Source organism: Andrena cerasifolii, chromosome 2, assembly GCF_050908995.1.
Source record: "Andrena cerasifolii isolate SP2316 chromosome 2, iyAndCera1_principal, whole genome shotgun sequence".
Classification (NCBI taxonomy): Eukaryota; Metazoa; Arthropoda; class Insecta; order Hymenoptera; family Andrenidae; genus Andrena; species Andrena cerasifolii.
In genome coordinates, this window is record NC_135119.1 from 4936508 (window position 1) to 4950622 (window position 14115).

A 14115-nucleotide genomic window follows, 5' to 3' on the forward strand; every position below is an offset into this window, starting at 1 on the left:
AAATGCAACAAATAGTGAAAGCCATCGAAGAAACCAGTTGCAATGGAAGAAAATTGAATTTTGATCTTCGCAGAACAACAAAACTTGCAATGGTTTTTAACGAACCACAAAAATGGGCACGAACCAAATAAGCTACCTCAGACCAGGGGGCCTAGGGAATGGAGGATGGGCCAGGTTTGAAAGCGTGTCCAGGTGTCCAGGAAGCGGGGATTGTAACCCGCCCGGAGCGGGTTACTAGTAACATAAGACAGTCTGATTTAGACAGCCACTTAACGTACTCTGGTCAGCCGGCCGAAAAAATGAGGAATCTTTATGAATTCTTTACTCAATGAATAACAAATATAATCGTGCAAAACTTTTTACATAATATTCCATGGGGGTACAGATGACCAGAGTACCCACTTAAGTGGCTGTCTGGACTAGACTGTCTTATGTTAATAGTAACCGGCTCCGAGCGGAATTCCAGTTGGACTAGCCCTAAGAACCCAGAGGTCCAGTTGGCCCAGAAGCTCCCGGCTGCGATGCCAGATCGGGGACGGGTTCTCTCGAGAATTTCCCCCACCTCGCGCACACTACGCCGGAGCTGAGTATCCGTGAGTTGGACTCCGAAGCGCCGAGCTCACGGACGCGCTGCTCGGGCGTAGTGTGCGCGAGGTGGGGGAAATTCTCGAGGGAACCCGTCCCCGATCTGGCATCACAGGCTCCCGGGTACCCGGAGGTCCTGCCGCACCGGGGGACCAACGATGACTGAGGATCTGGAGGTTCGAGGGTACTCTCCATTTCGGGGGAACAACAGCCGCGACCAGAACAAGGTCGATAGTTAGTTTTAACTGGGAAAGCCAGTTAATTATTCGACAAAAATTGATATTTCCACTAAAATATTCATTCCAATGGCTATTACTATGAAAAATTAACAACATTTACACTAACCCCTCAGTATAAATAATTATTAACCATAGTCAATATAACTCGAGATATAACGCAATTAGTAACACTTAGACTTTGCATATTTAAATAAAACTTAAATTGTTAATATCTGTATATATCTTTGTTATTATAAAATGCGTATAAGACATACATTTAAACAATATATTGAAAGACGTTTAATTTGGATATGTTGTTTTATATTAAATATAGATTGTAGAAAATATTAATTTTTCATCAATGAGAATTGCACACGTTTTCATTACGTTTCATAATTATTTAATAAAATTCAATATGATATTATGGAAATCAAATAATAATAATAAAGTATTATACGTGCATTGAAAGTATTTAATTTTGTTTGGTTCCTTTATTTTCATATATTTACATCAACTTGATTATAAAATATTTAATTTAAATTAGTCACACTGTTTAAATACTCGTATATGTACAATCAGTTACAATATTTCGTGTACCTATAACTTATGATTGTAAAGTAACAGGAATCTCCAAAAATTTTAATCGGAATTAATTCCTTGCAATATATCTTACAGTAAATATGTAGAATATTCAACTTGAATGTTAAAATTATAAATGTTTGTATTATAAAAAAAAGCTCAAGTTTATAAATTTGAGAAAGTAATTCATTTCACGTAAGCACTAAACATGTTTAAGAAATTGAAGACAACATTTTCCATTGCATTCTATAAATGAAAGTATTCTGTAGAAGCCCTATCATAAATAATAAAATTTTGTTTCATTTTTGTACATTATATTCAAATAGCTGCGAGAGCGCCCTCCTTCTTTCTCTGCTGGCGTCAATTTGCAGAAAGGGGCCTGGAAGTTTGGGCAGCAATTATATTCGCCTGTTTCTTTCTCCTCTTTGGTAAATTCACTGAAAGGAACTGTATTGCCCAAGGAATAACGAACAGGACGTTCATTAGTATAAGAGCAAGCTGGCACACCACGAAACTGTTGGTCCAGTCTTTCATGAACCCTAAAACAGAACATTCACGTCTCAAATTCCGCCTACTCTCTTCTGCAAATAAAAGCTGCTGCTTCTTCTTCCGTTTCTCTTTAATATTTTCATCCAAAATTTTCATAGATAGGGCGAATTCCACTTACGCCCAAATCGCCCGCGCCCACGACCGTAGCAATCTTCCGTTTTTGTAATGAAATGAATATCATAAATTATATTCCTGTATACTATCCCTACTATAAGTTCCGGTTTTCGAGTCGTAATTTATACTTAAAAACCTGTATTTTCCGATAATGCCTTTTTCACAGATTTCTCGTCCATATTTCAGGAGATTTTTATAAACTTCGAAACGAGAACCACGAGCGTTGCGGGCTATTTGGGCGCAAGTGGAATTCGCCCACAATATACATGTATTACATACTCACCAACGATTGGCCCAAACAATATGGAAGTTACGCCATTAATAGCGCCATAAATTCCGTATGCCGAGGCAAACTTCTCAATACTGATGTCTTCTATGATGACCAATGGCTGTGGCACCAATAACCAGGACCTAACCACCCCTATAACTGCTATCATTACAAATGTGCCCATCAAGGTGTCGTTGTACAGCAAGTAACCTGCGCAAACGGGATTCGGGCGATAAGATTTTATAGAATTGTAACTATGTCTTATTATTACAGTCTGAACAAATTTTGTCAATTTCGTGTTGTGTATATTCAGGAAAATAAAGTGAGGCAATAAAATTCAGCCTAAATTAATCAAAACGCAGGGCATGTCTGTTTATAGAGTTCGTCTTGTCAGGTGTTTCTGTTTTTTGTTAATGTATTGTTAACGCATTTTCCACATAATATGCAGTGTGTTTTGTATAGGTATTGAAAAAAAAAAATTCGCAGTCGGCTCTAATAATCATGACCTTATGTGATACTTTTATTCTATTAAATTGGCATGTGCTTAATTTACTGACCAACTTTTGCAAACGCCATGCAAATCATAGCGACGAAGAATATATATTTCGCTTTGACGTTTACCACCAAAGTGAAAATTGCTAGCAAAATCTTGGACGCCAATTCCGCAGCGGCGCTGATAGTAATTGCTAGGGCTGCTTGACTTTTCGTATAGCCACCGTTGGTCATCACCAATGGCAACAGAGATGAAAACGTGAAGTCACTCGATAAAGCGAAACTGATCCCCAAGCAAATGTTGAGGAAACCGCAATCCTTTAACAGTGATACTTCCAGAAATTCTCCCAAGAATTCTCTGTAACGTTTAAAACACATTAATGTTAATGAAGTGCAGAGACAAGGTGTAAATTGCAATTACAGTATTGTCTCGTTAGTGGCTCGCTGGTCGGGACCGGCGTTGAGCCCTTATCGTGAAGAGAGCCCTAATTCCGAGTGTTCGTTTCTCGCTTCTGTCTGGCCGAAGGTGGGGAGCGAGATGGGACACTGCGTGCGCGGCGAGCGTGCGCGGTGGTCGCAAGCGCTTACCGTGAGCACGAAAACCGCTTCGCAAAATCTTGACGCAGGCCCGGCTCACGGTATGCGCTCGCGACCATCGCGCACGCCCGTCGCGCACGCAAAGGACAACGTCAGGCGTCCCAAAGACGGAGCGAGACAAAACATCAACGCGTCGTCTGCCTCGTACCGTCCTCGCTCGCTGGAGAGGTTTCTCCGCGGTCTTCATCCATCGCGGACAAACCCGCGATCAAAGTCTTCGGCGGATCAAAACTGCAAATACCCACTAACATACAACGAAAGTTCACAGACAAATCACGTTGGATAAATCGGTCACAGATAAAACTGCGTGTTAATGGATGATAACCGCTAGTTCATCCGCGGATTTCATCGAAACTGTGGACTTTCGTCTCGTTGAAAGTTTTCTCAGTTGTCATACAGACTTGAATGGGGTTGAAGTTTGTCACGTGAACTGTGACGGTAAATCGATCATAGACATGCACCACTAGCATGCAGTTAAATCCGCAGACTTGAAACGCGACGGATGAAGACCGCGAGGAAACCTCCCCGTGTGTGGATAATAGTAAGATTTTTCATTTTTTTCAATTTCGACCTGTCGGTTTTATCTGCGGACAAAAACTGCACGTTAATGTTGAACAACTATTTTGTCACGCGGGTGAAGTTTGTCACGAGAACCGTGACGGTATAAATCGTTCATAGACATGCACCACTAACATGCAGTTAAGTCCGCAGACTTGAAACGCGACGGATGAAGACCGCCGGGAAATCTCTCCGTGTATGGCCAGCTTTTCAGTGCCTTTCGCTCGCTCTCGCCTTCGCCGGACAAGAGTGAGACAGAAGTGGTGGGGATAGCGGAAAGTCCGTATCGTGTACCCCAAACCGAACCCGTAACGAGACACCACTGTACTCAGTAGTTACCAAAAAATGATTATTTAAAGAAAATTTGAAAAATATTGTGAAATTTAATGAAATTCCGAGTGACAATTTGAAGTGCAATATATTGTACTTACTTTATTTGCCTTTTTCCGAGACAGTTTTCTTCGTTCATAGAGACTTGAACTCCCTTTTCTGCGTGCTTCTCTTTAGATTTGTCAAACTGGTGTTTGACATCTCCAAAACCTCCGATCCCAGTCACTAGATTCGCTAAGCTTGACGAAGAGAGTGCTGACAGGCGTCTTGTTAACAGTTCACGCATCGATCCAGATTTAATTCGATTGTAAACTTTATCCTCGAGCTCAGAAATCGAGGCAACTCTCTTTGCAGGCTCCTGAATTCGAGCAGAGTAAAGGAGTAAAAAATCTGTACCACTCTATAATCGTTGTAATTTATGAGTAACGCCATTGTGCCACAAAGGTGTGACACTGACTTTGATGAATTTTTATGTTCCAAGTCGAACAGTATCTTCTTTCATTTTCATGTATCTTAGTAGCAGAGAAATAGCAGTTCTTAATTTTTAACAGGGAAATCTGATATAAAAAGTTGAGTTTCCTAGTAAAAATTCTAAATTTTGCAACTTGAATAATAATTGGAATGTGGTTAATTTTCAAGACTGTAACATACTTTTTCCAAATATATCTTTCCTCGGGTTACATAATTATTAGATTGCAAAAAATGATTCCATGTTGGATATGGATATGATAACATGACTGTTACGGTGTTCTGTAGCTTACTTGCAAGGATTCAATTAAAAGCGGAATTTGCTTTCCGCTTTCGTTTTTGAGGCTTGTCAAGCTGCTCCACCTAGTTTTCGCAGGAGGATGAGTAATATCGGTGGAACAACGATTTGACACTGCTATTCCACACAATTTCCGTATTTCTCTCTGGCGTGCCCTTTCCGCGCGAACATCTTCCGGTTTCTTCGCGTGCCATTCAACGGGATGCATCATCGTCATACCGACGATGCAATTTAAACTCACGGCGCCCGTCACCAATGCAGTGCCTATCAAATCAAATGCAGTTTAGTACTTGCACAGTAATCATTCATAAAATTTCACGAATTAAAGATTTATATGATTACTGTATTCGCAGGTGCCAAGTTGAATATAGATTATAATAATTAACAATACATCTTACCTCGGAATCCGTATACTTTCATCAATTTTTCGATGCATATAGGATACGCAATCCCACCTAAGCCGACAATGACTTGGGCGGCGCTCATTACCTGGAAAGCAAAAATTTCCCTAAAAAATCAAGAATATAAGTATCTTGTGGAACCACGGCCATCGGCCTTGCATTTACGTACTGAAGCCCGTCTCTTCACGAAGTAAGCGTTGAAATTCGTGTTGCAAATCGGGATGATCAAACCGAGCCCCATCCCTTGAAGGAAGTTTAAGAACGCCATTTCGTAGACGTTGGTGACGAACGCCAAGCCAACGTTCGGCAATGAAAACAGCACAGCGCCAAAAACACCCACCGTCCTCATTTCGAATTTCTTCAGTAACGTGTTGGTCATTAAACCTGTTGAAAAACATGGAGTGTTAATTTCCATGCCACTGGACGGCAGAGATTAGCAAAATAGCATTCGAATATCAGATAAGGAGCAAAGCTATCGTCGAATACTAATTAAAGTTATAATATAAATCATTAAAAATCGAAATTCATTTTCAGCTTAGAGCATATACACATGGAGGTCTCATTGAGAGCCCGACAACTGTCGCCAACATCGTGCGAGAGAGAAAGAGACACTTTCTCGATGGTGCGAGCGAGAGAGGTAGAACGAGGGACTCCCAATCGCTCGCAATGCGCATGCGCCGGTGTACACCTCTCACTCGCACCAGCTCGCACATGTCTTTCTCTCTCGCGTGATGTTGGCGACAGTTTCGAGAACAGGTCATAAGGCAATGAGATCTCCAGTAGTATATGCTCTAAGATTTTAAGTTAAATATGTCGAATCTTTTTTGTTATTTATAAATAACAAAATATGTAAAAAATTTAGGTTTATTACAGTTATAAGCCGAAATTTGTTACTTTCACCACTTTTAACTGTTTGTAGCTCATAGCTACGTTAACCGATTTCGGCGAAGTTTTTAGCATGTATACAACTTACATCTAACAACCGGATTTTTAAATTTTCATTGCAAGCTCAGATAAAACAGTTGAAAAAGCGACCTTCACTAATTTCTTTCACAATTTAGTAAACTAATCCTTCTAGCTTCTCAAAAAAAAAACTCAAGTCGTTCGGACCAATTTTAAAAAAGTTATTCCGTTTTAAACGGTGTCCCGATACTTTTGTTCGAAACTGTATATATATGTACAAATACAGTCGTACGTGTAAATACTTACGTACCTTAAGGAGCAATAACACGGCTTTTCAAATTTGAAGGTCACAAGTAACAATAATAAACCCCAACATAATCTTTTCTAACAAAATTTGCTAATAAATAAATCCAAACGTAACACGTGCATCATATCCGTGCACACGGGGATTAAAATAGGTATACGTTGAACGAATCCTGTGTACACGTGCCTCTTTAGTACACGTTCAAGGTCATTATCTCTAATATTACTATAGTTAGTATCAAAACCCACAATATTGATACTCTGGCAGAAGTACCAAAAAGTTTAAAGAATCAAGGGAAGTTTGATAATGCGAGGAGTATATCAACATTTTTACTTATCTTATCTTAAGGATTGTTCAAATGTAATGGCTAAACAAACTCAATAACTCGTCTGGAAATTCATTAAAAAAATGAGGCATTCATATATTTACGCAGATGTTTTCAGTTCTGAGCTTTTTAGACAGCACTTTATACATTCTTATTAGGGATAGGATCACGTTCAACATGTACTCACGGAACCAAATCGAATTCAATACAAAAAGTTCACTTTAGGGGTTCGGTTAATACTTGTAAAAAATCATGTTCAATTATTTATACGTGCTTATTAAGTACTCAGAACATAAAAGCTGGTTTCGAACCCTGGAACGAGTACCTGTAAGATTCGAATATGTACCTATAAGTACTTCGACCAGGCCCGTCCAACTTTTGCTCTTGCCTTTGAAGAGCAACCGCGGGTGGTTGCGAGCCTGGCTGGATGCCTTCAAGAGCGAAGAGCAACTCGCGGTTGCTCGTGCGAGCAAATCCCTGGACAGGCCTGACTTTCACATTTGAAAGAATCGAATCTCGTAAAAGTGTCTACTTACAATCGAATCCTGAAAGACAGCGATTTCGCAAACAAAACAAAAACAAATCACACGATTGCACGGATATAGAAACGTCCTGGTTAAAGTGCCTACTCATAAAAGATTCTAATCTACTTCGTCAGGGTTCGATTGTACAGGGTTATTCTCTCGGTGCGCCTGAACAAAGAGATGCCGCCTGGTACTCCGTGGCGAGGTCAACCCCCCATGGTGCTTCTCCTAATTTTATGGATTTCGACCCTCGAAGGGGTTAGAGTACCTACTAAGAAGTGCGAAATGACCCGTTTCCGCATTTCTCATCAGATCTCTGTGAAAACGGGGCCAATCGAGTCCTTATGTTTCGCCGATGAAACTAATACCAAGAACGACGCAATTCGGAGCATAATGAAAGAAATCACATGAAAAATTGATTTGCATAATTTCAAGCTAACTTCGTTGAAAATAGTCCGATTTGCATAACATTTCGTATGGTTTTCATCGGAAAAACACAGGGAATCCATCGGTGTCACTTCCATATCGATACGATAAAGAATAAACAATTATTTTATTTCTGAAACAGGTATGAATCCTCAGCCGACCGCAGCAAATTGAGGTCGGCGTCCCGCAGTCTAGGGTGAAAATGTGAAATATTTATTGCAGCATATTAAGAAATTCTTTATTCTTTATCGTATTGATATGGAAGTGACACCAATGGCTTCCTGGCGTTTTCCCGATTAAAATCATTCCAAATGTCATGCAAATCGGACTATTTTCAACGACGTTAGCTTGAAATTATGCAAATCAATTTTTCATGTGATTTCTTTCATTATGCTCCGAATTGCGTCGTTCTTGGTGTTAGTTTCATCGGCGAAACATAAGGACTCGATTGGCCCCGTTTTCGCAGAGATCTGGTGAGAAATGCGGAAACGGGACATTTCGCACTTCTTAATAGGTACTCCAACCCCTTTGAGGGTCGAAATCCATAAAATTAGGAGAGGCACCATGGGGGGTTGACCTCGCCACGGAGTACCAGGCGGCATCTCTTTGTTCAGGCGCACCGAGAGAATCAACCTGTACTTGGAGCTATTGTTTTTCCTTTTTCAAGTACCTACTCGTGAACTGTGCGAAACTATCCAGTAAGATTAGAAACCAAGTTCGAGTACACTTCATCCCATCACTAATTCTTATACGAGACAAGGTTTAGATAGCGATTTTTTAGTGTTTCTATGTTTTTCATATCAGGCACGTATGTGTACCATTACAAATTTTCACATAGAGATATACTAATAACAGTATCGCGTCAAAGCATATTCACTGTGAACTGATTTTTTGAAAGCATGCGTCATTATAATTATTTGACAGATAGATTTGCTAATAACTCTGTTTCGTATAAACGTTGGTGTTGCAAAAAGTCTAACATAATACTTGAAATGATAACAAATTATCTGTTTCAAAGTTATCGCACGATCTTCCATTCAAATTTTTGGACATGTAATATTACCAGAAAAGTGTAAATACTCAGTCACTTTTATCTTGCGCCTACAGAGCTAGATTTATATACGTGAACTATTCGTGAATTGCAGGTGTCTTATCGTCAATGTTTTCATCACCTGACACTCTGCGTAATTAAACCTTGCCGTTGGAAATGTGTACATAAGGCTAATAGTTTGAATAGTATTCAACTACGGCATGATTATGCCAGATAATGTGAAGTTTCTGGTAGTTACTGAACACACGAGCGAGACTAGCGACACGCCTAATGGTTTAATGTTGACAGACTTGTACTTTCAAAACTAATCACCACTATTTTACATTAAGAAAGAATTTTGATTCTAGCAACTAAATAGCGTGATTAGGAGAACTGTTTATTGTAATTTTTTATTTTTAATGCATCACGAAATATTGCACCAGACTTGATTACAAACAATAAAAAAAATATGTAATGAATATTGCTCATTAATTATTTACTCATTGAAGAACACTGCACATAAAAATTCCATAATCTTACTAAACTTTCTTCATTAACTTGGAAGAAATTTTGAAATATTAAATGAACAATCCTTCACTATAATAAATATTTTTATACCCTTATCCTACATTATTTGTACAATAAATAATTATGAAACGAGGTTTCATCATATTTAAAAAATTACGTACGATGAGAAAATATTTCTTTCATCGTTTCGCATTGCACTAGGAAAATTTAATAGTTTCGTCCCAACTATATTTATAAATTATCGGTACGAAATCCGTGTTATCAGTACCGAGTATCATGTACATTTGAAACAACACACGAATGCGTCGAAGCATTCTCAAACGGAGGACAAAATTTCTCAATGACACGTTATCATTGTTATGTTCGTCTCTAAGGATGTACATCGGGAAATAAATATACACGAGACCACTATATCTAACGTAAATATCTCGAGGAGATACAATTATTTTTACATTCAATAATTACTTGTATGGAATTTAACAGTTATATTTCAATTACTAAGATAGTTATCAGAAGATAATTTTAAACACGTTGGAAGTATCATCTAACCAAACCTGTCAGAAAATTAAGCTTTCAATTTCAACTGTTCATAGCTGCAGTTTACATTACTTGCATTTTCAGACGAGTTTCATTTCCTGGCGCCTAGGCACTTCGCGACAAATAAACGCAAACTTATTTCCACAACACGTGGATAAGATGAAGTGAATGTAGCAGTTGTGTCTTATTTTTTATTAGCTTATTTCAGCAAAATTCGATCGATTTTTTTAGATCGCCGAATTACTGTAATATAAGGGTATTTTCACGTAGAACACTTTTGTGGTTTACGACTGGAATTTGGAAGCTTTTTAAATATTTGCACCTTGCCCATGTTTTCTGTAATCGCAGTAGTCTTTGTTAAATGAGTATATTTGAAATAAAATACCAATGGTGAGCCAAGGAGCGTTTCAATGTGGAAAAACACTAACATCAACTGTTTGAATTTCCGTGGCTTTTTCCATCAATTACCGCACGATTTTCACTTTTCTCCACCAAGGAGCATGTTAGAAATTGAAGTAGCATCACTTTTGTGTTATTGGCATAATAATTGATTGTAAAAGAATTTTAGAAATTTTAAGCAGTTTAGGAACAAGTGCTGTACATTTTGAACTATTAATTTCAAATTTCAATTTAGTATTTTTAATATTTTGTAATTAACCATAATGTATTTTAATTTCTTATCTTATTCCTTCTTGTATTGAGTCATTATACGTTTTTAAAGTCTTCCCGTACAATATCTATTCATAATTAATTGCACGTATGCCAAAAGGACCTTTATAAATATGTAGCTACAGATACTTCATGTATAAGTAAAAAAAAAGGCATATTTCAACTTCAGTATTGATCATAGTTACGACGAGGCTGCATTCTGTACATTTTTTAGCGAAATAAGTGTACTTACCAGCAATCGAAAATGTAACCATAAAGACGGAATTAAAAAGTGTCATTGCTGTGCCAGCTTGACCAGTTGCTTCGAGAAAATCGCCAAATACAATTCCAAATGATGCAGTTGGTCCAAATATGGTAACCTGTAAGAAGAATAAGTCAAATGGGGATTTATTAGAAATTAGACAATAAAAATTGCATACAAAATATTATATTTTCATGATCGATGTTGTCGCTGTCATTTTCAAGAGAAGTTTAATGACCTTTAGAGTAGGTCATTGAAAAGCATAAACATATAATAAAAATAATCTGAAAGCTGCTGAACTTCAACTTTTGTACAAATCGTGGGCATTTGTTTAAATATACACCTCATTCGTAACAGGAACTTTAACAGTGCATTGTTTTTACATACCCATCAATATGTAACTTTCAGCAACGTTCCTTGCATGAAAATAAATAATTTTTGTATCACATAACATTAATTCAGTTAGAATAAAACGTTTATTACTTTAAATGTCGCAATATTTCTTATTGAAAAAACTTGTATTTTAATACATAAAAGAAGCAATATTATTATTTCCAGTGTAACCGAGGTGCTTCATATGAAACTACATCACTACATGAACTGGATCTTCCAAAGAAAATATTCAGTTTCATAATAACTAATGAGTTAATGTACAGTTAACTATCAGAAGCATTTAACTAATTATACAGAATATAGTGGAAGTAATGGCTCAGGTTTCATACTCTGTACGTATGTGAATATTTAAATGATGGATATACTGGGTGATTCTCTCGGTGCGCCTGATCAAAGAGATGCCGCCTGGTCAACCGTGACGAGGTCAACCCCCCGTGGTGCCTCTCCTAATTTATGGATTTCAACCCTCGAAGGGGTTGGAGTACCTACTTAGAAGTGCGAAATGTCCCGTTTCCTCATTTCTTATCAGATTTCTGCGAAAACGGTGCCAATCGATTCCTTATGTTTCGCCGATGAAACTAACACCAAGAATGACGCAATTCGGAGCATAATGAAGGAAATCACATGAAAAATTGATTTGCGTAATTTCAAGCTAACTTCGTTGAAAATAGTCCGATTTACATAACACTTGGTATGGTTTTCATTGGAAAAACAAAAGGAGTTCATCGCTGTCACTTCCATATAAATACGATAAAGAATAAAGAATTTCTTAATACGCTGAAATGAATATTTCACATTTTCACTCTGGCCTGCGGGGCACCGACCTCAATTTGCTGCGGTCGGCCGAGGATTCATACCAGTTTCGGAAATAAAATAATGCTTTATTCTTTATCGTATCGATATGGAAGTGACACTGATGGATTCCCTGTGTTTTTCCGATGAAGACCATACGAAATGTCATGCAAATCGGACTATTTTCAACGAAGTTAGCTTGAAATTATGCAAATCAATTTTTTATGTGATTTCTTTCAGTATGCTCCGAATTTCGTCGTTCTTGGTGTTAGTTTCATCGGCGAAACATAAGGACTCGATTGGTCCCGTTTTCACAGAGATCTGATGAGAAATGCGGAAACGGGACATTTCGCACTTCTTAGTAGGTACTCTAACCCCTTCGAGGGCCGAAATCCATAAATGAGGAGAGACACCACGGGGGGTTGACCTCGTCACGGTTGTCCAGGCGGCATCTCTTTGATCAGGCGCACCGAGAGAATCACCCTGTACAAAAATACCACGTCAGTCACTAGTTTGAAGTTGAAATTTCACACGTATGCAGTAGCAATTACATTTGTTAACTACCTCTGAACTGTACACAGTAATTACAGTTTGCAAATAAGAAGCAAAAGAGGAAACGAAAATATAAAAGCATGCTGTGAAGCTTGTGTTCTTGATGATTGTGTTACGTCATAATATGTGGTACTAACAAATACTATTATCATGGCTAAAGCAACCATCCATCCCCAACCGCCATCGGGGGCCAAGTCTTCCAGCGTAATTTCGTCGTCTTCTGGTTCTTCTTCTTTGTAGGACAGTAACGCATTATTTTGAAGTTTCTTCTCATCCTCGATGAAAATGTTCGTGGTTGTTGTCATTGTGGTTGCTCCATTATTTTTAGCTACCGTCATATTTTCGTAGAGTCTACACGCGTCGCACAGAAAGTATTTGGTACATAAATGCTGAGTTTAGTCAATTCTCATTAGCAATCACTAACATTCCTCCCATTCAACTCCATCTCACTTAAAATGTTCAGGCACTTTATATCCACGATTGTCCCTAAACATTAAAGACATTTTCCTTCAAGATTCCATGCGTCAAAATAGTGAAGAGTTTCATTTTCACTTGCAAACCTTTTTTTAAACATCAGCTAAGATGACATAAAATCTTAGTTTAGCTAACGATTAATCACGTCTAAATGTAGCTGTTTTTGAAAGCTACAATCTCAAATTCGAGGAGGAATCATTACTGATTGAAGGTACGTTTTCCAAAAATTGAGAAAAAAATGGCGTGGATATGTCAACTTTCTTTTTTATCATGTTGATGCATAGATTCTGTCTTTAAATAATTAATTTCAATAATTCTGTTATTCTGTACATTGCTTAAAATGCAGACAGTAAATTTACTTCAGTCGATCAAATAAAGAATAGTTTACTCAGTTTACAGACTCAATCGTGCGAAAATGTGTAACTTAGAAGGTCTTACCACCAGAAGGTCTTTAGTTTTTTTCCAAACGGTAAAGGAATACCGCGATTTTAATTAATAAATTTTACACAGTGTGTGACAGTCAGCTGAATGGTTTTTGACTGAACGAAGCTGGGTACAAACGATTTCAAAGACTCTCTTATCTCTGTACACAATGTCGTGGTACTAAGTACCTACTCATAATGAGAATGAATTATTGCGACCGTAGGATCTGGAATTAGAAAATCAACCGTGAAAAAGTTTAGATTGTAAACGGCATGTGGCAACTTTTTATACAGAGCTGATTAAATCAGTACCGTTAATAGCACAAAAATAACTATTATAGGGTAGATGTACCGTTTGTGGCCATTGCATTATTTTTGGCCATGTGCTTAATTATCTCATTTTTAAATGGCTTGTAGATCATTATTATGTGGAGAATTTCACATCATAAATATTTTGTTTAGTATACCGCCAGAAATATAAGGTTACATTTATTGCTTACAGGGAAAAATATTATATATTTTAAGAAGTGGCCAAAAT

General features: G+C 37.8%; 1 protein-coding gene across 1 annotated transcript; it reads right to left on the minus strand.

Moving 5' to 3' along the window:
- Positions 1 to 1254: 1254 nt before the first annotated feature.
- On the minus strand, positions 1255 to 13735 carry LOC143378494 (uncharacterized). Its single transcript, XM_076830291.1, has 10 exons — positions 13594 to 13735; positions 12819 to 13032; positions 10936 to 11062; positions 5627 to 5841; positions 5455 to 5545; positions 5052 to 5320; positions 4392 to 4648; positions 2871 to 3163; positions 2329 to 2523; positions 1255 to 1921 (listed from the first exon to the last, which is right to left on the minus strand). Exons 2-10 carry the CDS (start codon positions 13017 to 13019, stop codon positions 1743 to 1745), a joined length of 1827 nt encoding a protein of 608 aa, XP_076686406.1. The 5' UTR covers positions 13020 to 13032; positions 13594 to 13735; the 3' UTR covers positions 1255 to 1742.
- Between the last annotated feature and the right edge of the window lie 380 nt (positions 13736 to 14115).

Coding starts and splice junctions, on each gene's coding strand:
- LOC143378494 (XM_076830291.1), bottom strand. CDS start 13,019: ATGACGGTAGCTAAAAATAATGGAGCAACCACAATGACAACAACCACG. Junction 4,649..5,051: donor TTTTAATTGAATCCTTGCAA/GTAAGCTACAGA, acceptor GCTCGAATTCAG/GAGCCTGCAAAGAGAGTTGC. Junction 3,164..4,391: donor CTCGGAAAAAGGCAAATAAA/GTAAGTACAATA, acceptor TAAACGTTACAG/AGAATTCTTGGGAGAATTTC.